The sequence below is a fragment of the Panthera onca genome, chromosome D4 (genome assembly GCF_046562875.1).
Source record: "Panthera onca isolate mPanOnc1 chromosome D4, mPanOnc1 haplotype 2, whole genome shotgun sequence".
Classification (NCBI taxonomy): Eukaryota; Metazoa; Chordata; class Mammalia; order Carnivora; family Felidae; genus Panthera; species Panthera onca.
This window is the reverse complement of record NC_138351.1, coordinates 44,723,147-44,748,512: the sequence shown is the minus strand read 5'-3', so window position 1 is coordinate 44,748,512 and position 25,366 is coordinate 44,723,147. Positions and strand designations below refer to the sequence as shown.

The window sequence follows — 25,366 nt, the reverse complement described above, 5'->3', positions numbered from 1 at the left end:
ATCCTCATTCTTCAAACTACAGAAGACACACATACTTCACATTTTTAAAATAGAAATTTGAATAGAGATTGAATAATTTGATTTTTTTGGTTGTATAGTGGCATTGTATTTTTCAGAGTCCTTATCTCTTAGGAACTACATACTGAAATATTTACAAATGGAATATATGATATTTGAAATTTATTTCAGAATAATCTAGGAAAGAAGTGAATAAGGATATACATAAAAGAAGAATGGCCATAAGTTGAAAATTACTGAAGCCAGATGATGGGTCAAAGGGACTCCGTATACTCCTTTTATTTTTGAATGTACTTGAAATCTTAAAAAGCTGTTAGTCTAGGGGCACCTGGGTGGTTCAGTCAGTTGAGCATCTGACTCTTGGTTTTGGTTCAGGTCATGGTCTCACAGTTCGTGAGATTGAGCCTGGCATGCAGCTCTGCACAGAGCCTGCTTGGGATTCTTTCTTTCCCTCTCTGCCCGCAACCTCCCCCGCCCATTTCTCTCATTCTCTCTCTCTCTCTCAAAATAAATAAAAATTTAAATAAATAAAAATCAATCAATCAAAAAATAAAAAGTTCTTAGTCTCTTTATCTTATCACTCATGGTTAAAGAAAAGCTACTAAAGATGGATTATGTGTTATTCTAATAAATACTTTCATGAACACACAGATAATTATGATGTTGTTACCTACCACAACTTCCTGCAGACTGTTGGGAAGACTGACTGTTGAAATGCCATGAAACGGTCGCTGGGAAAAGTCAATATTTTGCAAGGGACCCCCAACACTGTGACTTCGCGTCAAAGATACATTTCGCTTTGATAAACTATTAGGCACAGATGAAATTTTCATGGTTTGGACTTCTCCACCGGCTTTCTTTATTTCATCACTTAAAAAACATGAGGAAGAAATGCTGTATTTGTGCTGTAATACAATCTCAATTTGTATACCTAGAGTATTTTCTACAGTGAACTCTGAGTCTAACTGAATATATCGGAGAAGAATCAGTACCACCTTATAAGATTAAATTTTCTTCAGGCATTTCTGTAAAAGTGGTCATTAGAACAGGATGGGATGGATAATTCTGGTGACAGATGGGAAGAAGAGGACAAAGGGTAGACAATAGATATTCTTTTTAAAAGATTAAGTGCCCATTCACAGTTGCTTTATTCAAACATTATTTCCTCTTTATTAAACAAAATCACCTAGAATTATCCTGCGTCCAACTAGATATTACAGATGAGTATTTAACCTCTACCAGGCCAAGATCCACCTAAGGGCAGAAACTAGATCTTACTTTTTTATTTTTAGTGCTTAGCATAATGCTCAGCAAACAACAGGCTCTGAATAAACGTCCGATTCAATCAGTATTTAAGAGGAAGCGGTGTATTTCACAGTAAAGAAAATATGTCTCTGGAAACTGGTACTGAATACTTTTTACTACAGAGAAGCTCATTCTGTAAAAGGACACTGTAAAACATTAAACATAGTTTCAAAAACGGTTGATCGTCACATTTGTTTATTAGATACTTAAACAATGTATTGTAATAAAAGTTAATATTAAATTTTTTAAATGCCAGAACTTAGGGGCTCCTAGCTGGCTCAGTCAGTATAGTGTGCAGCTCTTGATCTTGGGGTCATGAGTTTGAGCCCCAAGTTGGGTGTAGAGATTACTTAAATGAATAAATAAAAACTTAAAAATAAATTAAATAAATAAAATGCCAGAACTTACGCCTACATAAGGCTGTCTTCAAAGATGGGATTTTTACAAGGGTACCCAATTTATAATGAAGAGCTCTCTGTACCCTAGAGTACCTTGATTCAATTGCAGAGGTTGTCTCTTCAGTTATGGTCTGGTTTTGTTTGGGGAAATCCATAAAGTTGATCAAGTCAGGTTCTGCTGAAGCGGACACAGGTTTGTGCTCTGAAGGTTCACTTGCCAATGGAATGCTGCCACTTTGTAAACTGTCACCAGAGGTGCTTGGTTTCAGGAAAAAGCTAAATAGGGAGCAATCCAGAAAAAGTCTTTAAAAATCCTAGAATCCTCTAAATTTCGTATTTAGAATCACTTTATGGTAAAGGAGTCACTGAGGAATTTTACAATCCATAGAAGTACCATCTATTTCAAACACACACACACACACAGCCCCCCTCCCCCATTCTCTCTTCCTCTCTTGTCATAAACTTTTTTAAATGAAAAAGGTCTCAAAGTCATTACAGTTCAATGCAACATCCTTTCAGATTTGAGAACCATTAAAGAAAGCTATGAAGGAAGATGGAAAACAAAATATTTCATTAATTTTCTGAGTTAAAGAAGAAAAAGAGCAGCAATGGCATTTTATCACGTATTAACCTACAATTGTTTATAATATCCTCCCCCCATAAATATCCATTTTGTCTCTAGTCATTTCTTTCCCCCTTTATTCATTATTTTGTTTTCGTCTTCTCGTCTTATCTCTATCCATCTCTTTCTGGGTGGGGATGGGGTGAGTGTTGGGCCTTGCAAGGGACATTAAGAGAACTTCCTGAGGCTGTAGTAATATTCTGTATTTGATAAAGGTTTGGTGTGCACAAACGTATACATTCAATTTTCTTTTTAATTTTTTTAAATGTTTATTTATTTTTGAGGGAGACAGAGAGAGAGAGAAAGAGTGTGTGCAGGAGGGGGACAGAGAGAGAGGTGGGAGGAGGGTGCACGGATAGAGAATCCAAAGCAGGCTCTGTGCTGACAGTAGTGAGCCCAATGTGGGGTTCGAACTCATGGACTGCGAGATCATGACCCGAGCCAAAGTCGGATGCTCAACCAGCTGAGCCACCCAGGTTCCCCCACATTCAATTTTCAAATGGTACGTTTTAAATTTGTAGATTTTCTTATATACAACTTTATTGCAAAAAAAAAACTGTAAACAAATATTGAACTTTAGTTAATATGTATGCTCAAGTCTTTGGGGGAGAAGTGTATTAATACTGTCTACACCTTCTTTCAAATGAATAAAAACATAAGAAAAATTGGTGGATCGATGGAGGGATAGACAGTTGATAAAGAAAGTACAATAAAATAGTAATACAGAGATGGATATTTGGGTGTCACTGTAAAAAAAAGTCTTTTAACTTCACAGCAAGTTTGAAATTTTCCATAATGACATATTTGGGGGTGGAAATCAATAATGCTCCTTTACACTCACTTAGAAAATATAAAATAAGGTACTTAACACAATAGCTTAAGAAGCACAATTAACACAACAAAAAAGTATAAGACTAGGGAGAATAATTTAAGACCCTATTAAAAGGACACAAAGGATAATCTAAAAAAATGGAGATATATACATACCATGCTCAAAGATAAGAGAATAACACTAAAAACGTCCATTTTCCCCAAATAAATCTATATAGCTAATGCTGCAATCCCAGTGAAAACTCCAGTTGGGACTTTTTCGGGGAGGAGGGGAAACTAAAGTTGCTCTAAGCAAAATAAATAATTAAAACTCCATGAGGGGGAGCTTCCCTTATCAATCAGACACGACACAAACAGTATTGACAAAAAAGAACAGGGAACACAGAACCAGGGTGAGGTGTGCATGGGAACTTGAAATGTGATAAAGGTGCTCTACCTATCAATGAAGAAAGGATGGAAAACCAGCTCATTACATGGAGAAAAAAGAAAGTTGTATCCCTACCATCATACACAAACACAAAGGTGGACTCCAGATGGATTAAAGACCTAAATATCAGAGGTAAAATATACAGCTAACAAAAGAAACTTTAAGAGAAAATCTTCATGTCCTACAGATGGCAAACAACTTTTAAAACAAGGCTCCAAAATGGGGCGCCTGGGTGGTTCAGTTGGTTAAGCATCCGACTTCGGTTCAGGTCATGATCTCGTGGTTCACGGGTCCAAGCCCCATGTCAGGCTCTGTGCTGACAGCTCACAGCCTGGAGCCTGCTTTGTGGATTCTGTCTCCCTCTCTCTCTCTGCCCCTCCCCTGCTCGTACTCTGTCTCTCTCTCCCTCTCTCTCTCTCTCTCAAAAATAAATAAAACATTTAAAAAACAAAAAAACAAAAACAAGGCTCCAAAAGCACAAATCATAAGGTGGAAAATTAATGGATAATGACATCAAAACACATTATTTTAAGGAATTAATATCAAGAATATTCGAGACAGACATCAACAAGAAAAAGAAAGCTAATATAAAAATGGACAAGGTATAAACAGGTAATTCACAGAAAATGCTGGAGGAGTGTCTGGGCGGCTCAGTCAGTAAAGCATCCGATTCTTGATTTCAGCTCAAGTCATGATCTCATTGTATGTGAGATTGAGCCCCATGTCAGGCTCTGTACTGATAGCAGGAACCTGCTTGGGATCCTCTGTCTCCCCTGTCTCTCTGCGCCCCCCCCCCCCCCCCCCCCCCGCTGCTCTCTCTCAAAATAAATAAACTTTAAAAAAAATAAAAGAAAATGCTGGAATAATTCACAAGTATATGAAGAGATAAACTCACTAATATTCAGAAAAATTCAAACAAAAACAAGATACCACTTTATACTCATTAGAAGACAAAGACCAGAAGAAATGATAATACCATATGCTGGTAAGGATATACAGAAATGAGAATTCTTGGGCACTAACAGTGGGGGTGTTGTCATGTGGTAAGCAATCTTCCACTGTTTATTCAAATCATGCATGAAAATGACCTAATGACTTCACTCATAAGACTACTATTCTTCACAAGTTTAGAGAGAGACATATTTTACAGTGCACTGTATCACTGCAGTGATATTTATAATAACACAATACTGGAAGCAACTGAAACAACAACAGGATATTGGATGGCTAAAATGAGATATTAACGTCCTACAGGAGAAAAAGGAATAAATTAGATGTACATATAGCAACTCAGATTTTAAACTTAATAATAAAAATAGATATGTTCAACATTATTCTAATTATGTAAGTTAAAAATGCATAATTGTGCAAAACAATGTATTTCATGAGGATATATATTCAAAGAGACATCACACACCGTAGAGGCAATGTCTTTGTTGGATAAAGGAATGAGAATGGGAATGGCAGGGGCTGGGGGGGGGTAGAGCTAATAAAAGAGGGCCCTTGCACAAACCAATGATGAAAGTGCATCAGGAATTAGAGTATGATTCCACTCAGCTCCACACCTGAAGCTAAAAGGAAAAATTAAGCTAAGAAGAAATACCTGTACAACTGGAGAATTTTTTTAAAAGCTGCTAACGGTAGAAAGTCAGGTAAGTTCGTCTGTTCCATAAAACAAATAGAATATTAAGTACAATCACTTAGGTAAGCAGTTACCAAACTCCCAGTTACTTAATTACTAGATCAGCTAGTCTTTCTATTGCCTAGAATTCGGCCATCATGCCACACAGAGCACTACCATAAAGAGGCAACACGTTAGGAGAAGAGTAAAAAAAAACCCCGTCCCCTACACCTTCATTTTTTCTTCTAGAAGATGTAAGACAGCTGAGACAGAAAGTTTAAAATAATGATAAATATTAAAGTTCTGAATTATCTATACAGTTCAGCTCTAAGAATTAACTACTACTGGTAATCATATGTTAAATAAAATGGAAAAGTAGTCTCCTGTAGTGCTAGTATTTTCCACACAAATACTGAAAGTGAAGGAGAGAAAGCAAAGGGACACCTGGAGTGTACCATAACTATTTCACTTTTCTCCCGGGAGTCATGCCTTCTGGGAGGACACTCACCTCTTAAGGGAGCTTTGACAATACTAACCTTGCAGAGCCTCTCAAGTCTTTAAATTCTATATTGAGAAGAGGCAAGAAGTTGCTTTTACAGAATGGACAGGTTGTATTCAAATTTGAATCATCTGCCGTCCATCCAGCCATAATTTCTTCATCATAAACTAACGCTCCACAAGCTCTGCATTGTGAACAACTTGACATCAAAACCTAAGAGCAGAAAAGTGCGAACACTGAGAACCTCCACAGCAAAAAGTCATCTTAACAGGCCATCCTCTGGGGACACAGAATTTTATTTATTTTGCTGATCAAATTTGGACTGAATAGTTCAATCACTTTACAGATAAAGCTACCAGTTTATGGCCTTACTTACATAAGACAGGAAGCAAATTCAACAAAATGATTTACTCTTCTGCCCACAATGGCATCAAAGAATTCTGCTAAATACCATTCTGAAATAAAAATGTGTACAGCCATGTTATCACGCGCAGAAGGCAGAACTTTTACCTCCATTGCACAATTCTGATAGATGCTAGACATGCTGGTGTTTTGAGAAGAACCATGGTCTGATTTTTCAAAGTCCTGCCCTTTTACACTTCTTGGAAATGGAGGTTCACCTAGAGAGAAGTAAATGTCATAACACACTATGTGTGAGAATGCCCTTATTCTTTGGAAATGCATACTAAAGCATTTAAGGGGGAGTATGATGACGTCTGCAATTTATTTTCAAATGGTTCAGTATAAAAATTTCTATACATATATATATAGATAGATATATCTATATATATCTATCTATATATATATATCTAAAGTCAACAATAGTTAAATCTAGGTGGAGAATCTATATATGATTGTTCACTATATGATTCTTTCAACTATTCAGGACATTTGAAATTTCTCATAATAGAACGTTGGAAAAAACAGACTTAAAAAAATAATTAAGTACTAAGAAATGACAGTGACATAGCCTAGGGAGTCTCAAACTCTGGTATACATTCTATTTACCTACAGCACTAGTTAAAAATATATATTCCTAAGGCCCCCGTCCCACAGATACAGTCTCAAAAGCTTTAGCCTAGAGCTTGGACATTTGTATATATTTTTAAACTAATCCCCCATGTGATTCTGACACACACTAAAGTTTGAGAACTAATGATATACTCCACAAACACAACTAAAAATAAACTTAGGTGACTATACTACTTAGAGATCATATAAAATAAGTGACAGTATGCTGTGGTCATATAAAAAATCCGCCAGCTCATCTCAACAAATGAGGCTGATTGCGCATGCAATAGCGGCAGGGAAAGGTACAGGCATATAACTTGTCGCAGACGGCAATCCTTTCCATACCTGTTGAGTATTGCAGTTTTCCTACGTCTCCACTGCTGCCGCTACTGCCAAGGCTTGTGTTGCTCTGGGTAAGTTCGCTGGGAACCAACCCTGAGACACTCGTGTTAGGTGACATATTCTCCCCCAAAATATGGTCTTCGAGGCCAGCGGGGAAGCTGTAATCTCTGTTAGTTTCCTCCTTTAATTGAAAAGAATAAAACCCCACATACATAAATAATACCTTCTCCAATGAGAATATATTCATTCCACCCTTTACGGAATTAAACTTCCCTGGAATTCTTACGTAAATTATCATCCCCTTATTTTTCAAAACCATGAACTCTTCTCACCATTATTGGGAATTTCCTTTCCACACTCTAAGATATTCGAGTAATGACCTACAACACTTTAAGATTTTGTTGTGCCCCTGGTGTATGTTGAAGTGTCTCTCAATAATCAACATCATATGGGGCGCCTGGGTGGCTCAGTCGGTTAAGCGGCCGACTTTGGCTCAGGTCATGATCTCTCGGTCCGTGAGTTCAAGCCCCGCGTCGGGCTCTGTGCTGACAGCTCAGAGCCTGGAGCCTGTTTCGGATTCTGTGTCTCCCTCTCTCTGACCGTCCCCTGTTCATGCTCTGTCTCTCCCTGTCTCAAAAATAAATAAAACATTAAAAAAAAAATTTTTTTTAAATAATCAATATCATAAAATGAAGTAACTCCAGGAGCCCACTGTCTCCATTGGAATTGGGCACCCCAGCACAAGCACAGTAAGGGCTTTAAAGTCAGTCAGCCAGACTGTGGTCTTGGCTCCCCATCATATATTATGTATATGACCTTGCAGAAATTATTTAACTACTCCAGCTTTTAATTATATCATCTGAAAAATACGGATAAGAGGAGTCCTTTAAAATATGGTTGTTGTGAGAATTTCATCTGTCAATATAATTTTCAGACAACAACCATCAATATTAGAGGCATAAAATATGAATAAAGTTCCAAACACTGTAGTTCTGAACTCCTGCAAGTGACTGTTGACACTTTAGATAGAAAACATTTCAATAAGCAGTTTCCTTTTTGATTTTTTTAAATGTTTATTTTGAGAGAGAGAGAGAGAGAGACAGAGAGAGAGAGACAGCATGAGCAGGGAAAGGGCAGAGAGAGGAGAGAAAGAATTCCAAGCGGTCTCCGTGCTGTTAGTGCAGAGCTCGATGCGGGGCTCAATGTCACAAATCATGAGATCATGACCTGAGCTAAAATCAAGAGTCAGACACTTAACTAAATAAGCTACCCAGGAGCCCCTCCTTTTTGATTTTTGCTTTAAAGAAGACTTGTGTCTTGTTATAAAACCATGTTAAATGATATAAAACTTAGACATGCAAAACGGGAAATAAAAGCACTTAATAGTGGGGTGCTTGGGTAGCTCCGTCAGTTAGGTGTCCGACTCTTGATTTTGGCTCAAGTCATGATCTCATGGTTGTGAGATGGAGCCCGGCTTGAGATTCTTATTTTTCTCCTCTCACTCTCTCCCTCTTTCCTGTTCTCTCTCTCTCTCTCTCTCTCACAAAAAAAAAAAAAAAAAAAAAAGGCATTTATATTACCTACACTACACAGCATAATCAAAATCTTGATGTATGTCCCTCTAGTCATTTTAAAATATGCATATATAATACATTTTTACAAAATAGGATATTATTTTTTACCTTATTCTCATATAATGTATTTTAATGTCATTAAATCTACATTATTTAAACCCCTGAAACCTAATCCAGTTTACTGATGTACTGTTATGCATTTAGTAAATCTCTATTGCTTAAATATTCAGAATACTCTTAAATTTTATATAAGTTACACTGATGAATTCTTTCGAGTTATTTTTACACATAATCATTTCCTTAGATTAAATTCTGGATAAAAGTTATAAACATTTTTTATGGACTTTGTATCCATTCCTTCATTTGAAAATATTTACTAGGTATAACCTATTTGCCTTTGTCAGGCTCTAGTACCAGGGCCATAGCAATAAAAAGAAAAGAAAGATTAAGGTCTGTGACCACCTAGAATTTATAGTCACACATTCCAAGTCAAATTACTCTGTAGAAAGGTTTTATTATTATTAACACTGTTAGATAAAATTTCAAAACTCAAGTGGCTCATTTGGTTAGTTTAACACAAAGCAAGGTTAAGATACTTTTGAAGCTAGTTTATTTGGCCTTTCCTTCACTGACCTTGTAAGCTCTTTAAAATGCAATAAAATGCAACTGTGTCTTATAGTACTCAGTATTGTACTTTTGAGTCAATTAATAGTTTGCCTATAGAATAAAGTTTTCTTTCAAATGGTATATAAATCTTATTTGTCCAATTTCATTTCCTATGTCTCTAGCTTCCTATTTAGAACTTTAGCAATCTGAGATGGATTGTGTATTATCTTGAAAATGCATGTTTTATGCCTCCATGCTTTTTCACATTATTCTCTCAGATACACCTTGTACCACCTTATCACTTTGACTAACCCAAAATTTCAAATTTATCCACCCAAACCCAACTTAGATATCACCTGCTTTGCTCTTTTTGGACAGCCCCCTACTGGAACCCCTTCTAAGATATTGCTTTCTTCTTTGCTACTACAGTAATTTAAAAGCATGGACTCTAGAGTCAACCTCCCAGAGTTCAAATTCTAGTTCTGCCTCTCACTAGTTGTGTGGACCTGGAGAAATTAATTAACCTCTCTAACTCTCAGATACCTCATCTATAAAACAGGGATGCCAACAGTACCGATGTGTGGGGTTGCTATGAAAAATATCAAAATAGATATATAGCTTATGAGAGTACCTGTGACATAGTGGTGAACACTTATAAATGTTTGTCTTTTCTACTAAAGTGCCTAAGTACTATATAATTCTGTAAACACAAAGGTGAAATTTTAATTAAATTTTTTCTATAAAACAAATAAGCAAAATTTCCCCACTTCTACTTCATAAAAAGGTCTAATGACTAATTCTCTTTACAATAATTTTCAAAAGAATTAGCAGTTTTTGTGATGCAGTATAAAATACGTAGGCTAAGTTGCAGAGTGATTTCACATATATGTAAGAGCTAACATAGATAAAAGTTATTTAAGAGTGAAGCGCTATGCAAACATAACATGGCATTATTAAGTATTAATCATCAGTACTTTCAAAGAAACAACGTGTTAGTTCAGACTGATCTATGGAATTATAAAGTAGTTCTGATATTCTATTTCTTTATTATTAATTTCCTCACATTTAGGTTCAGGTCATTTCAAGGAAGAAGTAACATACGCCTCAAGTTTAAACACCAAAGTTACCAGCAATCTCTGAATAATAATTTACATATAAAAAAATATGAGAAACATGCCAGTATCAGATAGACCACACACATAAAACACTCTTACCTCATCATCTGAGTAGCTATAGGCAGACGCTACAGCTACCCACATCTTACTGGCTACCGTAGCTGCTTGTTTCATGCCAGATTTGAGGACATCGATCTTGGGTCCTGAGAGTATATTATCTAGCTTTAGTCCTGACAAAGAGTTTACCACAGAGCCCAACGAGCCATGTGGTGAAGACCGCACTAGTGCTGACAGAGAAGGTGAACGTTCTTTGTGAGCACGAGAGGGAGTCTGCTGCTTGAAACGCCCAGTGAAAGCTTTAGACCTAGATTCTGCAGGAGAGCTCTTTTCACTTTCAGGAACTTCCTGTGCTGCCGGACCATGCTCTAAAGGTAGGCTTGATCGCCTCTCTAGAGAGTGAATACATGCAGTGATGGTGCCAGACTCTCTGCTTCCCTCTCCGTGTAATTCCATACTAGCAGACTTGCTACCCAAAGGACTCTTTAGGTTCATATAGCTTTCAATTTCATCAGCCAGATTGCGTGCAATAACTGGAGAAGACACCTTATCTTCAGAATCTTGAGATTTTACTCCAGTACATTCAGTGGCCAAAAGAGACAAAGGATCTAGTCCAGTTTCAACATCCTCCCTCTCAACAGCTTTAACAACACCATGTAAACTACTCCTCTTATTTATTACATCTTTGGGTTCTACTTTCAAGTCTCTGGGCTGATTACTATCATTCTGGAGACTGTCACATGCGTCCTTTTTCATAGTAGTTTTCGCTGCACTGTCCTCAATCACAGGTTCCAGGAGCTCTTGGCTCTCTTCAAGCATCTCTAATACCGAAGAAGATCTGTGCTCGGAATCCCAAGTGCTTTCAGACACACGAGTCCTAGTATCAACTAGATGACAACTGTTAGCAGTCTCAAAGCTGTGGGTGCTCGCAACACGGAGTGGAGAAGTCTTAGGACAGGCCAGTGCGGCTGTGAGAATCTTGGCATCTGCTCCCATCATAATAGCCACTTCACTTGAATTCAGATCCAAACTGCTCTTCTTAAGCAACATTCCAGCTCGACTTTCAGAACTGAAACTACAACTCCTCTCTGGGAAATGCTTTTGCCTTTTATCTCCTCTATCACCATTCTTCTTGGGATTAGTAACTTCACCAAAGACTGCATCTTCAACTGGATCTTGAGTAGAAAATGGCACATTTGATGTACTACCTAAAAGGGGAGGTACAATATTAAAAACGAAACTCTATTTTCCGATATAACTTTTACGAAAGTGTCTTTTCTGGTTTTTGAAAAGCGACACATAGAGTAAGATTCAGAAAGTTTAGAAGGTACAAAGAAAGTACACAAAAAAAGAACAACAAAAGGCCTCCATTCAATCCTGCCTCCCAGAAATAACATTGTAATGTATTATCTGCCTTTCATCCTCTATGCATACATATACACATTTAACAATCATGCAATGTATGCTGTGTATTCCTGTATTGTTCACTAAAACCTGTCAACAAATACAGACCTATAAATATATTTTACATTTTAAGAGTTCTACATTCAATTTAAAAAATATATTCTAGGGAGCCCGGGTGGCTCAGTCAGTTAAGCATCCCACTGTTGATTTTGGCTCAGGTAATGATCTCATGGTTCATGGGTTTGAGCCCTGGGTTGGGCTCCAAACTGACAGTTCGAAGTCTGCTTGGGATTCTCTCTCTCCCTCTCTCTCTGCCCCTCCCCCACTCGTGCTCTCTTCTCTCAAAATAAATAAATAAACTTAAAAAAAAAAAAAAACAAAAACCAGGGGCACCTGGGTGGCTCAGTCGGTTAAGCGTCTGACTTCGCTCAGGTCATGATCTTGTGGTCCATGAATTCGTGTCCTGCATCGGGCTCTGTGATGACAGCTTAGAGCCTGGAGCCTGCTTCGAAATCTGTGTCTCCCTCTCTCTCTCTGCCCCTCCCCTGCTCTCTCTCTCTCTCTCTCAAAAATAAGTAAACATTAAAAAAACATAAAAACAGGGGCGTCTGGGTGGCTCAGTTGGTAAAGCATCTGACTTCGGCTCAGGTCATGATCTCGCGGTTTGTGAGTTCGAGTCCCATGTTGGGCTCTGTGCTGACAGCTCAGAGCCTGGAGTCTGCTTCAGATTCTGTGTCTCCCCCTCTCTCTGACCCTCTCATGCTCATGCTCTGTCTGTCTCTGTAACTCAATAAAAAATGTTAAAAAAAATTTATAAAAAAACATAAAAACAAAAAAACAAATACTTAATCACAAATAAGTGGCTCAGGATACCTATAAAAACTGGCCAAATTAAAAACCCACTGGTATTTTTGTGTAGTAAAGCATAGTGATATGAATCTTTTTCTTCCATTGCCTTTCCATTGCCATACAAAACCCCTTTGGAATTTAGTAACATCTCTGCCTCTTTGCTCTTAATGAGTATAGGAGGCCCTGCAGTCCTCTCTAATTATCTACCATGAGAAAGAGAGACCAAACTGAGAACAGGCACTGCAACAAGAAAATGTATTCCCAGTAACAACTGGACACAATAAATACCCCTCCTTTTAAACACTGAACATTTTAAGTAACAACTTCTTTAGCCAATTTATAGGATTCAAACTTACTTCTGGCTCTAAATTTAGCATGTTCATCACAATTAGGTCATCAACTTAATGTCATTAAAGACATATATATCTGTAGAAGTATATTTTAAATACTTAGAAATCATTATGTAAAGACTCACCAGTGCTGCTTTTCCTGCCATTGAGATCGAATATACCAGATGGAACTTTCACAATACTGCTGCCCCATGCAGGAGGCTCAGTAGGACTCTGTGACTCTGCACTAGGTTGTGACTGTTTTGCTACAACAGCAGAGACATCACACACTTCTGCGAAAAAGATATTTGGATGTTATTCCTACTTATACTGCACAGAAACCGTATGTTGATTTTTTATAATATTTTATTCTTTTATATTTTTCTCCAAGTGTGAGTGAATATATGACTATTTTATTACTAATTTACTGTGTCTAATTTATTTTATGCCATAAATGTTGCCAGCATTGACTGAAATAAACGCTTTATTGTAGCATCAATAACGCTAACTTGAGCACTCCCGTGAATAAATTAAGGCTTTGGACTTCAAACATACTCTCATCACTTGTAAAGTAGGAGAGGGGCTTGCTTCTGCATAACTCTGGAGCATAAAATAAGTGACATCATTAAAGGAAAGTACACTTTTATGTAAGAGGATAGAAAGAACATTTTATTACCATGAAGCCAGAAAATTCTTCCACATTTGCATAAAATGATTACTACAAACCATATCTACCTCAATGAGTCCCATTAAAAAACAAAAAAATAAAAACAAACAAACAGGAAAACCACACACACTGTATTTAACCTACCAATGAAAAATACCTACTTAGATATTTGAAGGACTTCTAGTGAAATGGCATTTTAAAATAAAACAGGCACTGGAACACAAGTCTGAGGACTTCAAGTTCAGTCTTGGTTCTATCACAAAATAGCTATTTGACTTTGGCAAATCAATACGTCAATGGATCACACTTTCCTACAAAATTGAGGGTTGACCTACTGTCTCTAAAAGATCTCTTGAATTCTAAAATTCAGAAACTACTCATTCTATCCATAGCTAACATTACATAGTATCTTATAAGCCCAGGCCTTACATTTCTTTCTAGAAATTATCAAATAAGACTTAATTAAGACAGGGGCACCTGGCTAGCTCAGTTGGTAGAGCATGTGACCCTGTATTTCAGTCTTGTGAGTTTGAGCCCTACATTGGGTGTAAAGATTACTAAAGAAATCTTAAGAGGAAAAAAAAAAAAACTACAGTATTTTTCTAAGTAAAGCTAGCAAATATCAGTACTCAACCTTCTGTTTGCACTTTTGTTTTAGTTATCAATTCTCTTGCTACTTGTTCTTCAGGCATATGAATTTCTGCATCATCCTTTATAAGTTCATCCTTAGACCCATAGCCTTGGTCAGACTGACCACCTGTTAAAAAGAATGCAAGCTTACATGTAAATGTTTTCATATACTCATAGTCCAGCTATAAAATGTCAAAAGAGAATTCCATTGATTTACACGATTAAACTTACAGAAAAGGAAGACAAGAAAGCTCACAAAGCACACACAGCATTTTAAACAAATGATAAGAAGCAAAGAACAGTAAAAACAGGAACATCAAAGACTAAAAAATTTAGAAGCACTGAACCTTAGTTTCCTCATCTGTAAACTAATAGATTTGGACAAGATGTTTTGAAAAGTTTGTTTTGGAGGATGTCTACAGAATGCTACACTTTGTGTAAGAAAGAAGAAGAAATAAAACAAACATATCTGCTTACTTTTGCAAAAAGAAATGCAGAAATAATAAACCAGAAAACAATAAAACTGGTTAATGACAAGGGGTGGGGGAAAATACTCTGGAAGGATAAAGAGGGAAGAAACTTCCCCAAATACAGCTTATTGTGTTGTTTTTATTTTTGGAAATGCATCAACTTCTACATATTCAAAAAAATTAAATCAGCAAAACTGGGAGGAGAATAGTAACTAAAATTGAATGCAAACAGAAACAAATGAGACCAACTGTATTTCACGTGAATAATCACACTGAAAGGATGGGGAATGGTGGGGGAGGAGGAAAGGACTGATTGAAGAAACTTCTGAACACGTAATCTTGAGTATATACTCTAAGCCAGGGGGGTAATACTGACAAATTCTGAACTCCTTAGAAAGTCCGTTTCTCACAGAGTAATAGATGTAGCAATTCTGAAATTATTTTATGTGTACTGCAAGACTGAGCAAATGAGTAAACATAATGATGAAGAGAGATTTTTAAAAAATGAAATGAAGGAAGGCAAAGAAAAACTTATGGGGTTGATTTGAAAATGGAAGTATTTTGGGGTGCCTGGGTAGCTCAGTTGATTAAGTATCTAACTTCAGCTCACGTCATCATCTCGTGGGTCATGAATTTGAGCCCCACATCGGGCTGTGTGCTGACAGCTCAGAGCCTGGAGACTGCTTCGGATTCTGTGTCCCCCTCTCTCTCTGCCCCTCTCCCACTTGTGTTGTCTGTCTCTCTCTCTCTCAAAACTAAACATTAAAAAAAAAATTTTTTTTTAAGAAAATGGAAGTATTTCTAAAACATACATACATACATATTTTCAAATATATATATATTTTCTATCTCTGCTGAAAACGTCCAGAAGCAATAATACCCTGTAGCAGTAAGCATACCTAGAGTCCAGATATGGGCTTCTAGAATCTATTGCCCATTGAAAGGAATCTGGGATCCTTGAAGAAATGGCTGATTTCAAATCTCAGGCAGGAAAGGTACAAGAATGAGCCAGGAACATTTTGTTGTGTAAGAAAGGAAGTGTTCAAAAACATGATAGGGGATATGTCAGAGTAAAATGATGAAACCAAAGGACATACAATAGAATATCATCTTACAAATGTGGAGGGAGGATAGCATTGGTAAAATCACCTGCTTTAAAACCATCATAGTACAGACTGGTTCAAGAATTATTGATGTATGCTAAATTCATAAGAAAAAGTGTGATGAGAAAGAGGGCATTGTTGCATACTCTCAGAGTCTCTTCACTGGTAGCTTATTATCTGCACGGGCAAGAATAATAACTAAGAGAAACCAAATGCTAAGACAAGGTGATCAAAATCAGTATCACCAGTAAGAAGCAGACAGATACTGTGTGCCTCTGAGATGTGATAATCTAAGAAGGATACAACATCACTTTTGTAGTAGAGCCATGGACGTACAACCCAATCTAATCACAAGGAAACATCGGACCAACTCAAACCAAGGAACATTCCACAAAATAACTGGACTGAATTCTTCCAAATGGCGGGGTCATGAAAAGACAAAGATGAAAAGGTAAAGGAAAAGGGTAAAGAACTGTGCCAGGTTAAAGGAGACTAAACGAGGGAGCTAGAATGCCACAAAGGATATTACAGCAATTGACAAAACTGGAATGTAGACTACAGACTCAAGTAGTATGTCAATATTTTCCTAAATTTGGTAACTATACTATGGTTTTATCAGAGAAAAATACCATCAAAGTATCAAAAGGTAAAAAGGCAAGATGTATTACAACCTGCTGTCACATGACTTAGGAAAACAATGTGCATATGTGTACAGAAAGAAAATGATAAAGCAGATATGGCAAGCTAAAATTGAATGAACGTAAATATAATTTATTCGAGGGTTCTCTGTACTGTACTTGCAACATTTCTGTAAGCGTGAAATAACTTCAAGATAAAGGTTTAAACAAGTCTTTCTGGCTTTAAAGTTCTATCATTTAAAACTGAGACGAAGACTGAAGACCAACGTAAAACTACACCACAACTGACACTTAGTTCCTAGAGAGTCACCGTAAAGTGTGTCGATGAGGCATGATACAAAACATACACAGCTGACCCTTGAACAACACAGGGGTCAGAGGTGCTGGCCTTCCCACCCCACACAATCAAAAATCCACATGTAACTTTTGACGCCCCAAAAACTTAACTACCAGCCTCTTGACTGGCAGCCTTACCAATAACATAAACAGTCAGTTAACACACATGTTATATGTCATTTGTGTATATAATAAAATAAGCTAGAGAAAAGAAATGTTATTAAGGAGGCACCTGGCTGGCTCAGTCAGAAGAGCATGAGACTCTTGATCTCAGGGTCCTGAGTTTGAGCGCCATGCTGGGGGTAGAGATTACTTAAATTTAAAAAACTGTTAGGGGCGCCTGGGTGGCTCAGTCGGTTGAGCGTCCGGCTTCGGCTCAGGTCATGATCTCACAGTTCGTGAGTTCGAGCCCCGCGTCAGGCTCTGTGCTGACAGCTCAGAGCCTGGAGCCTGCTTCAGATTCTATGTCTCCCTCTCTCTCTGACCCTCCCCTGTTAATGCTCTGTCTGTCTCTGTCTCAAAAATAAATAAACATTAAAAAAAAAACAATTTAAAAAAAATAAAAAACTGTTATTAATAAAATCAGAAAGTACTATGATAGTTTTGTTTGGTGACACATGAGAGCTACCGTATGGTGAACACAGCATAAGGTATAGATAAGTTGAATCACTATGTTGTACACCTAAAACTAATGTAACATCGTGTATCAACTACACCCAAATTTTACAAAAATTAATAAAAAAAGGAAAAAAAGAAAATCCTAAGAAAGAAAACACATTTACAGTACTGTAAATACTGAAAAAAAATTGGCATGTAAGTAGACCCGTGCAGTTCAAACCCATGTTGTTCAGGTGTTAACTGTAGTGCCTTCCACTTTCTACCACTTGTTACACTGCCACTCAAACTTTGCAATTTAACAAAAGAACCAAACTTCTCTAAATATCTCTAGTTAGAATGATTAAGTTGTCGATTTTTTACTGGCCCCCTCAGAAAGCATTATGGTGCCATGAAATGGGAACTAAGAAAACTGATTAAACCAAGATATCTGTCCCAACAAGCTAAGTGACTCCATATCAGGTACCAACTGGAAAGACTGTACAAGATAATATTTAATGAAAGAGTAGCTTAAAATTCTGGTTTGAAAGTCTCCAAAAGTATCAAATGATATCATCAAAAACTCTACAAAGACACCTATGTCACTGTAAATTCAGCAAACAGGGCTTTAGCCATCTGAAATGCAACTGAAAAGATATATATGGAAAAGGGATCTAAAGTTTCTTCCCCAACTATTAGAATCTTTATGCCAATTACTCAGAATTACTAGGAGATTTTTTTTTTCCATTAAAGGGGATCATTTTAGAAGAGTAAGGAGGGTATCTATTACTATTTTTAAAATTATAATTATTCCTGGTGGGACATGGTTTCATATCATATTTTCTTAATTTTTTCATAAATGAAATCCATTTATATTTTATAAGTTTTAGGAAAAAATACAAGAAGAAATAAGATAAGGTAGCTTTATAAACAGGATTATAACTTATAGCTCTACACTGACTTTCAATGATTTATACATGGTTCTGTTTTTATGGGGTAATTTTTAGTGCAAGAATTTAGCAGATCAGTTTTAGCAAGCAAAAACCATCTCAACAGCTAGAACACTGAAATATTTAATCCCCATAAAACTACTGGATACAATGGTGCTACAAACAAACCTCAAAATCAGAATTATAGCAAGGCACAGTACATTTTCAAATAAAATAACAAATATGCTTTGCAAAATGATCGTAAAATGTTAGTTGGATATTTTCAGTGGTACATATATGATTACACTTATCTGAAGGAGAAAAAGGCAAGAAAACTAGCATTGTTTTCCATCTGTAACAACACTTTAAATACAACAAAAAGTCTCTCCCCCACCCTTGCATGTCAGCAAAGTTTAACCTAATAAATGGGAAATTACCTGAAGTGGTTAACATTCAAGGGTAGAATTAACGCACACGTGTATCCATAGCTTCACGTCATATAAGTCTGTCTGCACCCCACACCATGACAGCCAAGGACAAATGCAGCACCAAGAAACAGCACAGAGCAAAAAGCAGAGCGACAAAGAGCAGAAAAAAGGAAACTTCAGTCATTGAGACAAGTTCATCAGATGAAGCACAGGAATTAGACTTAGGATTCATTTTAAAGAAAAGCTTGAGATATTAACAATAACAACAACAACAAAAAAGAAAACACAAAAAGAAGGATGTGCAACACACATATATTTGCTCAATGTGCTACTTGAATTGCGCTTATTTCCAGCTTCAGAGGACAGAGGTTATGCCCATGGCTTTGTTTGTAAAAGTAGCTTCAGACATTTCTCAGATTTTAAAAATTGTCATTTAAAATAATGACTATGCAAAGAGAATCCTTTTTCTCATGGTATGACTTATTTTCTTCTCTATTTACTATGTATAATTTCAAATTCTCAATAAATACTTTCCACGTAATGAGAAAAAGTATCTGCAAGTTGTGTCACCTAACATTCAGGTTCCTCAGTTCACAATTTCTACAGTTACAGCATATACTTTCCCAAATCAAGGATGAAGAAATACAAAGCAGCACTGTGCTAGAGGCTTCTGCACAGCACTTCGAAGAGAATGCTATACTACAGGAAATAAAAAGAAGCGATCTGCAATCAGAGGACTAATTTCTTCCCTTATTTCTAGAGTATTTTTAAAGTACTCATATTGCACAAACTCAAGAAAGGAGGGAAAAGCTTTTTAAAAAGGGAAAGACTTAACAAGAGAGTAAGTGAAGGGTTAGTAAAATCCAGATTTTAGTACCTGTGCTAAAGTGATTATCAGTGGAATCAAGCCTGATTAAATCTCTGACGAAGACTGTGTGCTCCCCATTGTTAGCATCATTAGAACTATCCACGCTACCGTGGCTCACCGTGTCCCCATCACTTCCACCTGTCGCATTCTGAGGAGCTAAAGATAAGGACAATAGCAGTTCAATAACTCATGCACTGATAATCTCTGAAACTAAACATGAATGCCCCACAATTCATTTACAGTTGCAGAGCACTTTCTAAATTTGTGGGGGGGAAACAATAATGTAACCTCTACCTTTAGTTGCATGTGAAAATATCAACCAGAATTTCATTTACGTTTCCTACTTCATACTCTTAAAAACTCATAGGCCTATAAAGCTTATGGTTCAGCAAGAGAGTATCTTTCCAATCACACGTATTACCTGATATTGAGGAGACCTGTGACTTTTGCACAGTCTTTTTAAGCGGCTGCCTAAATTGTGCCAAGCCACGTACCACATTCCGTACCTTCATCCATAAGAAGATACCACTGCGGGTACTGCTAGGCCACGGGCTCTCCAAAACTACCTAAAGGTAAAACAAAGGTTAAAAATAATTATTAGGAACACTTGATTTATTAAACAGATACATACATATATAATATATACATAAATAACTATAGCCCAAACCTCTATAAAAGAAATTTCATGAATAATAAAAGGTACAAAAATGTATCAGTCTTAATTAAGCAGCGTATGTTGTCTAATGTCAGTCCTACTTACCTTATTATAATAACCATAAGTAATAGCATTTGGCTTTATCTTAGCAGTTTTCATTTCAAATAAGACTCTCACTGCTAAAACAGGATGAGCCCAAAGTCCACAAAGCTGCATTACTACTCGATAGCACACCTAACAGAAAATAACATCAAAGCATTAGTAGTTGGCATATCAGTCTATCTATGACTTGCAGAGATTTTTAAATTACTCAATTCTTCTTATCAGAGTCATTAAGCACTACTTTACCCTTTTTTTCTGAGTCTCAGTAAATTGTTTCTGAAGCCTACTCATTAATGAAAGTACCAGTGTTATTAACTATTTCACATAAGATCTAGAAGATCGTTTCAGTAACGAAGTTTATGCAAAGAGAATGACTACTAGTCCCCATAATTTGAGAAGGAATGCATTTTTAAAATCTAATATGATTAAAATAACTCTCTCACAAATCATGTTTTATATTCTGTGCTAAAGGAATTAAAGACAACACCCCCAGAATGCCTACATAACAACAACAACAACAACAAAAGATCTGTAAACCCATGTCTTGGAAAAGTAAGAGAAGAAACTTTAAGACACTGTAATCTGATTAGCAAAGGCTTTTCTGAGAATGTGTGTTTACTGAGGAGGGCTTGTTCTGATCACAAGAGGGCCAGTGAATTGGAAATTCCTAAAAGTTAGAATCTCACATATTAGAAGACTACAAGAGAAACCATGAAAAATGAAACGGGGATCTCGAAGGTTCCTGGCAAAGAGGTGAGCCAGTTTACAGGAACAGCGACAGCGCAGCCACAAACTATGTTACAGCTTAGTCTAAGAATAAGGAACTATACATACAGAAGATACTCTTCTTGGTACTTTAGGACAGAGTTGGTAAACAACTACGAGTACCATCAAGCCAAGTTGCTCTCTCAACTAGAGGGGAAAGTAAAACGATTTCAGAAAGGATATTTTAGTTAAGAGAACAGAACAAATGAAATAGACAAGAAAAGGCAAGGATCAGAAAGATGAATACTTGAAGCTAAAAATGGAGAGTATAATTTAGAAGCAGAAGGAGGTCAGGAACTGTTAGACTAGGTTAAAGAAGTGTTAGGGAACTGGGAATCAAGGACAACTGAAGGAAGTAGGTAAGATGTGTGAAGGGAGGAAAAAGAATGGGGTACAAGAGGGTTCTTCAAATATCAGAAGAGTAAACAGTTTGAAATTTTTCCAAAAAAGCCACAGGGAAGGAGTAAACCATTTGTATAATTTCAAAAAAAAAAAAAAAAATAAGGAGGTGGAACTGAGCTCAACAAAACACATACACATTTCCTAATAATTAGACTCAATTCAAATATAGGCAGGATCCCATATGTTACAGACTTTATACAAAGCATCTCAGCTTCATATTCAAGTTGTACTAAAATGTCTTAAAATACTATCAATTCTTAAGATTCTGTGAGCCATAAAGTAGTAAGTCACTTTCTATGTCAAATTGGTTTTCTACAACCATTCTAGACAATGAATTTATTCTGAAGTCTGGAAAGTACTCCCCAACCTTCCAGTTTTACCTGTATAAGAGATAAGAGCCAGGGACCAAACTAAAGAAACAGTAATAATACAGAGACACATTTTTTCCAATGCAGTATGTTGTTGCCTGTAACATATCTTTTCGATACCTGTAATAGATAAAAGATAACCACGCACTCTTTGCTACTCCTCCCACCGAGAGGTCTATGTCCCTACCCTTGAACTGAGGGAGAAGAGCTTCTGAGACTACATGACCAATAGAATATGACTAAAGGGACACTGTACTAGTTTCCTGGCTTAAGTCTTAAGAAACTGCCAGTTTCCACTTCCTCTCTCTTGAAACAAATGCTCTTCCAGCTCTAAGCTATCATGGAAAAAGCCCAAGTACCACAGAGGGAGGTCCTGAGCCTACAGAGAGAGAGAGGGGTCCACCTGAGCCCAGCGTCACAATCACTCTTGCCAAGGCACCTGGCTGGTATCTGAGTTCAGCTGTCTTCAGACCAGATCAACTAGCAACTATTATCAAGTGATCCCAGTTAATGCGATGAGGAGCATTGAAAAATAACCCAGAATCCTTTCTGGATTCTCAGCAAAAAAAAATATAAATAAATAAATAAAAATAAAAAATAATAATAATAATATTTAATGAAATCACTGTTTTAAGCTACTAAGTTCTGGGAGGGTTTGTTACTCAGCAATGTACGACAATATCGGATGAATAGACTGATAAGACAGTGTAGGAATATGTTTGACACAAATATTTCATTTTCATTAAAAATTCTAGGGGTGCCTGGGTGGTTCAGTCAGTTAAGTGTCTGACTCTTGACTTCAGCTCAGATCATGATCTCGCAGTTTGTGGTTCAGGTCCCACCTCGGGCTCTGTGCTGGCAGCGCAGAGCCTGCTTAGGATTCTGTCTCCCTCTCTCTCACTCCCCTGACTTCAGCTTAGGTCATGATCTCGCAGCTTGTGAGTTTGAGCCCCGCATCGGACTCTGTGCTGACAGCTTGGAGCCTGGAGCCCACTTCAGATTCTGTGTCTCCCTCTCTCTCACCCCTCACCACTAGTGCTCCATGTCTCTCTCTCTCTCTCTCTCTCTCTCTCTCTCTCTCTCTCAAAAATAAGGAAACATTAAAAATTTTTTTTTTATTCTGTAAATGGTATTAAAAGCAAAATGCATTACACATTGTAATTTCGTCTATGTGGCATGTGCTATTTCTTGATCTTCTAAGAGTTTTATTTTAAAATCCAAACATAACATGTAGAACACAAAGCCGTCAAATTAAAACATAAAGTATATGAATGAGACAGTGGGTTCTAATGAAATAGACCTAAAACTCAAAACTACTTAACTGGGCAGTCTTATGTATAAGTTTATCACTTCATTTAAGTTTCAAATTACTCTCTTTATAAAATGTAGCTAATATATAAAGTGCCTTGGGGCGCCTGGGTGGCGCAGCCGGTTAAGTGTCCGACTTCAGCCAGGTCACGATCTCGCGGTCCGTGAGTTCGAGCCCCGCGTCAGGCTCTGGGCTGATGGCTCGGAACCTGGAGCCTGTTTCCGATTCTGTGTCTCCCTCTCTCTCTGCCCCTCCCCCGTTCATGCTCTGTCTCTCTCTGTCCCAAAAATAAATTAAAAACATTGAAAAAAAAAAAAAAAAAAATAAAGTGCCTCACAGAGTTGCTGGGAATACCAAAGGAAAAAATGTATGTGACAATACTGTGAAAACTTTAAATATGCTATTCCATGTATAATCAATAAACAGATAAAATGTATGAAATATACCTAGCAAATATATATTCTTAAGTTTTAAAATAAACATTTCTTTCTTCTAGTTGTGGAGAGGTAATGACTTCAGGGCACTAAAAAAAATCTGTCAATGTAACTTGTTAGAAGTAGGAATACAACAAATTAAGCTCCAAATTTTAAACTTCTTACCACAGTGTTTATTAGGGAAATCATCTGAAAAAAATTTTTAGTCTACTAGTCATAATTGCTGCATGTCAGAAAACAAGAGAAGATAATTATTTGTACCAAAGACTACCAGTGAACTTTAATACCTATAGAGGAAAATACTTTTCAGGCAATTTATGATATGTGTTATGAACTTGTAATTTATCAAGTACTGTACTTTGAATTTAGAGTGCAGTAACAATTCAGAGAGCATACTTTAAAACACTTTAAAAATACTTGGTCTTTCACAAGTTAAAACACATCTTAAAACACATTTTAGATAGAAAACTCTATTAGAACAAATTTTTTAAAACACTAAAGTGCATAAAGTACGAAACACTCTGATCAAGCCCTTTTAATTTCCAAAGTTTTATTAACAGATGAAAGAAAATGTAACCAAACATGAGAATGGATACTTTACTATTTGTTTTATAATTTTTATTTTAAAAGGTTTTATAACATACACTTGATAGAGAAAAATGAGTTTTAGTGTACCCACAAGCATTATCAAATCTTCATATTATACATGCTATATTCATTTAAGATCTTTTTTATTTTTAAGAAGAAAAGCTATAGAATTATTGCTGAAGCCTATGATGCACCTTCTCTTCAATCCCATTCCTCTTCTATCCCCCTGTGCTCTTTCCCCTCAGATACCCATTACTCTGAATTTTTATTTCAACTTTGCTTTAAATCCTAATCTGGTTCTAAATATCATTTACAGTTATTTTAACACCAAATGTTATTTTTAGAGGGAAAAACAGCAAAGAAAAAGGCTAAATAAGCGATTTAGTTTCTTCAACCATTAACTGGATAATATCACGACCTATCTCTTAGGATGGCTCTGAAGCTTTAGAGAGATGGTGTCTATAAAACCTTTAGCATATCATTCACTCAGTGCTTAGACTATAAGCCAGGCACTATTCTAGGCACAATCTGTCCATTAATTGATTTTGCCCTCAAGTTAACCTTATAAAGATGGTACCAACTACAATTGTCTACATCAGTGGGGCAATTTGGACCTCCAGGGAACATCTGGCAATGTCTGCAGACATTCTGATTGCCACATAGGAGAAGGGAGGGTGCTACTGGTAACCAGTATGCAGAGGCCAGGGATGCTGGTAAACATCCTGCAATGCACACAACAGGCCCACAATAAATAATCATGTGGACCAAAATGTCAACAGTGCCACATTTTCAGATACATAATGTGAAACAACAGGTTATATAACTCATCCTAGGACATAGAGCCTAAGTGGACAGCCACTTACTAAAAGTCTATTTTGTATTTACTTTCTAATAAAGTTATACTAAGAATAAAATGAAGTCAATATGAATTTCTATTTATAAGGTGCAACCAACCTGACTTAACTAAGGCAAGTCTCTGCTTCATTCCAAACCAATAATTTTTAAACAAATGTACTTAAAAATAAATAATAAGTACTAGCTCTATGAAACAAATAACTTTACCTTTGTTGCT

At 36.7% G+C, this 25,366-nt stretch overlaps 1 protein-coding gene across 4 annotated transcripts in view; it reads right to left on the bottom strand.

Annotated features, from left to right (window-relative positions):
• The window catches only part of DENND4C (DENN domain containing 4C), a 123,686-nt gene that overhangs the window by 15,674 nt on the left and 82,646 nt on the right, over positions 1-25,366 (bottom strand). For 2 of the 4 annotated variants that reach the window (XM_060609683.3, XM_060609685.3), the window contains exons 18-28: positions 20,432-20,560; positions 20,093-20,237; positions 19,681-19,827; positions 14,310-14,432; positions 13,155-13,301; positions 10,469-11,634; positions 7,078-7,255; positions 6,232-6,341; positions 5,759-5,934; positions 1,815-1,997; positions 693-888 (exon numbers count right to left, since the gene is read on the bottom strand). In XM_060609683.3, coding sequence (XP_060465666.3) covers positions 693-888; positions 1,815-1,997; positions 5,759-5,934; positions 6,232-6,341; positions 7,078-7,255; positions 10,469-11,634; positions 13,155-13,301; positions 14,310-14,432; positions 19,681-19,827; positions 20,093-20,237; positions 20,432-20,560 — 2,700 coding nt within the window. The remainder of the gene's footprint in view (positions 1-692; positions 889-1,814; positions 1,998-5,758; positions 5,935-6,231; positions 6,342-7,077; positions 7,256-10,468; positions 11,635-13,154; positions 13,302-14,309; positions 14,433-19,680; positions 19,828-20,092; positions 20,238-20,431; positions 20,561-25,366) is intronic. The other 2 variants (XM_060609686.3, XM_060609687.3) reach the window with 1 other exon arrangement.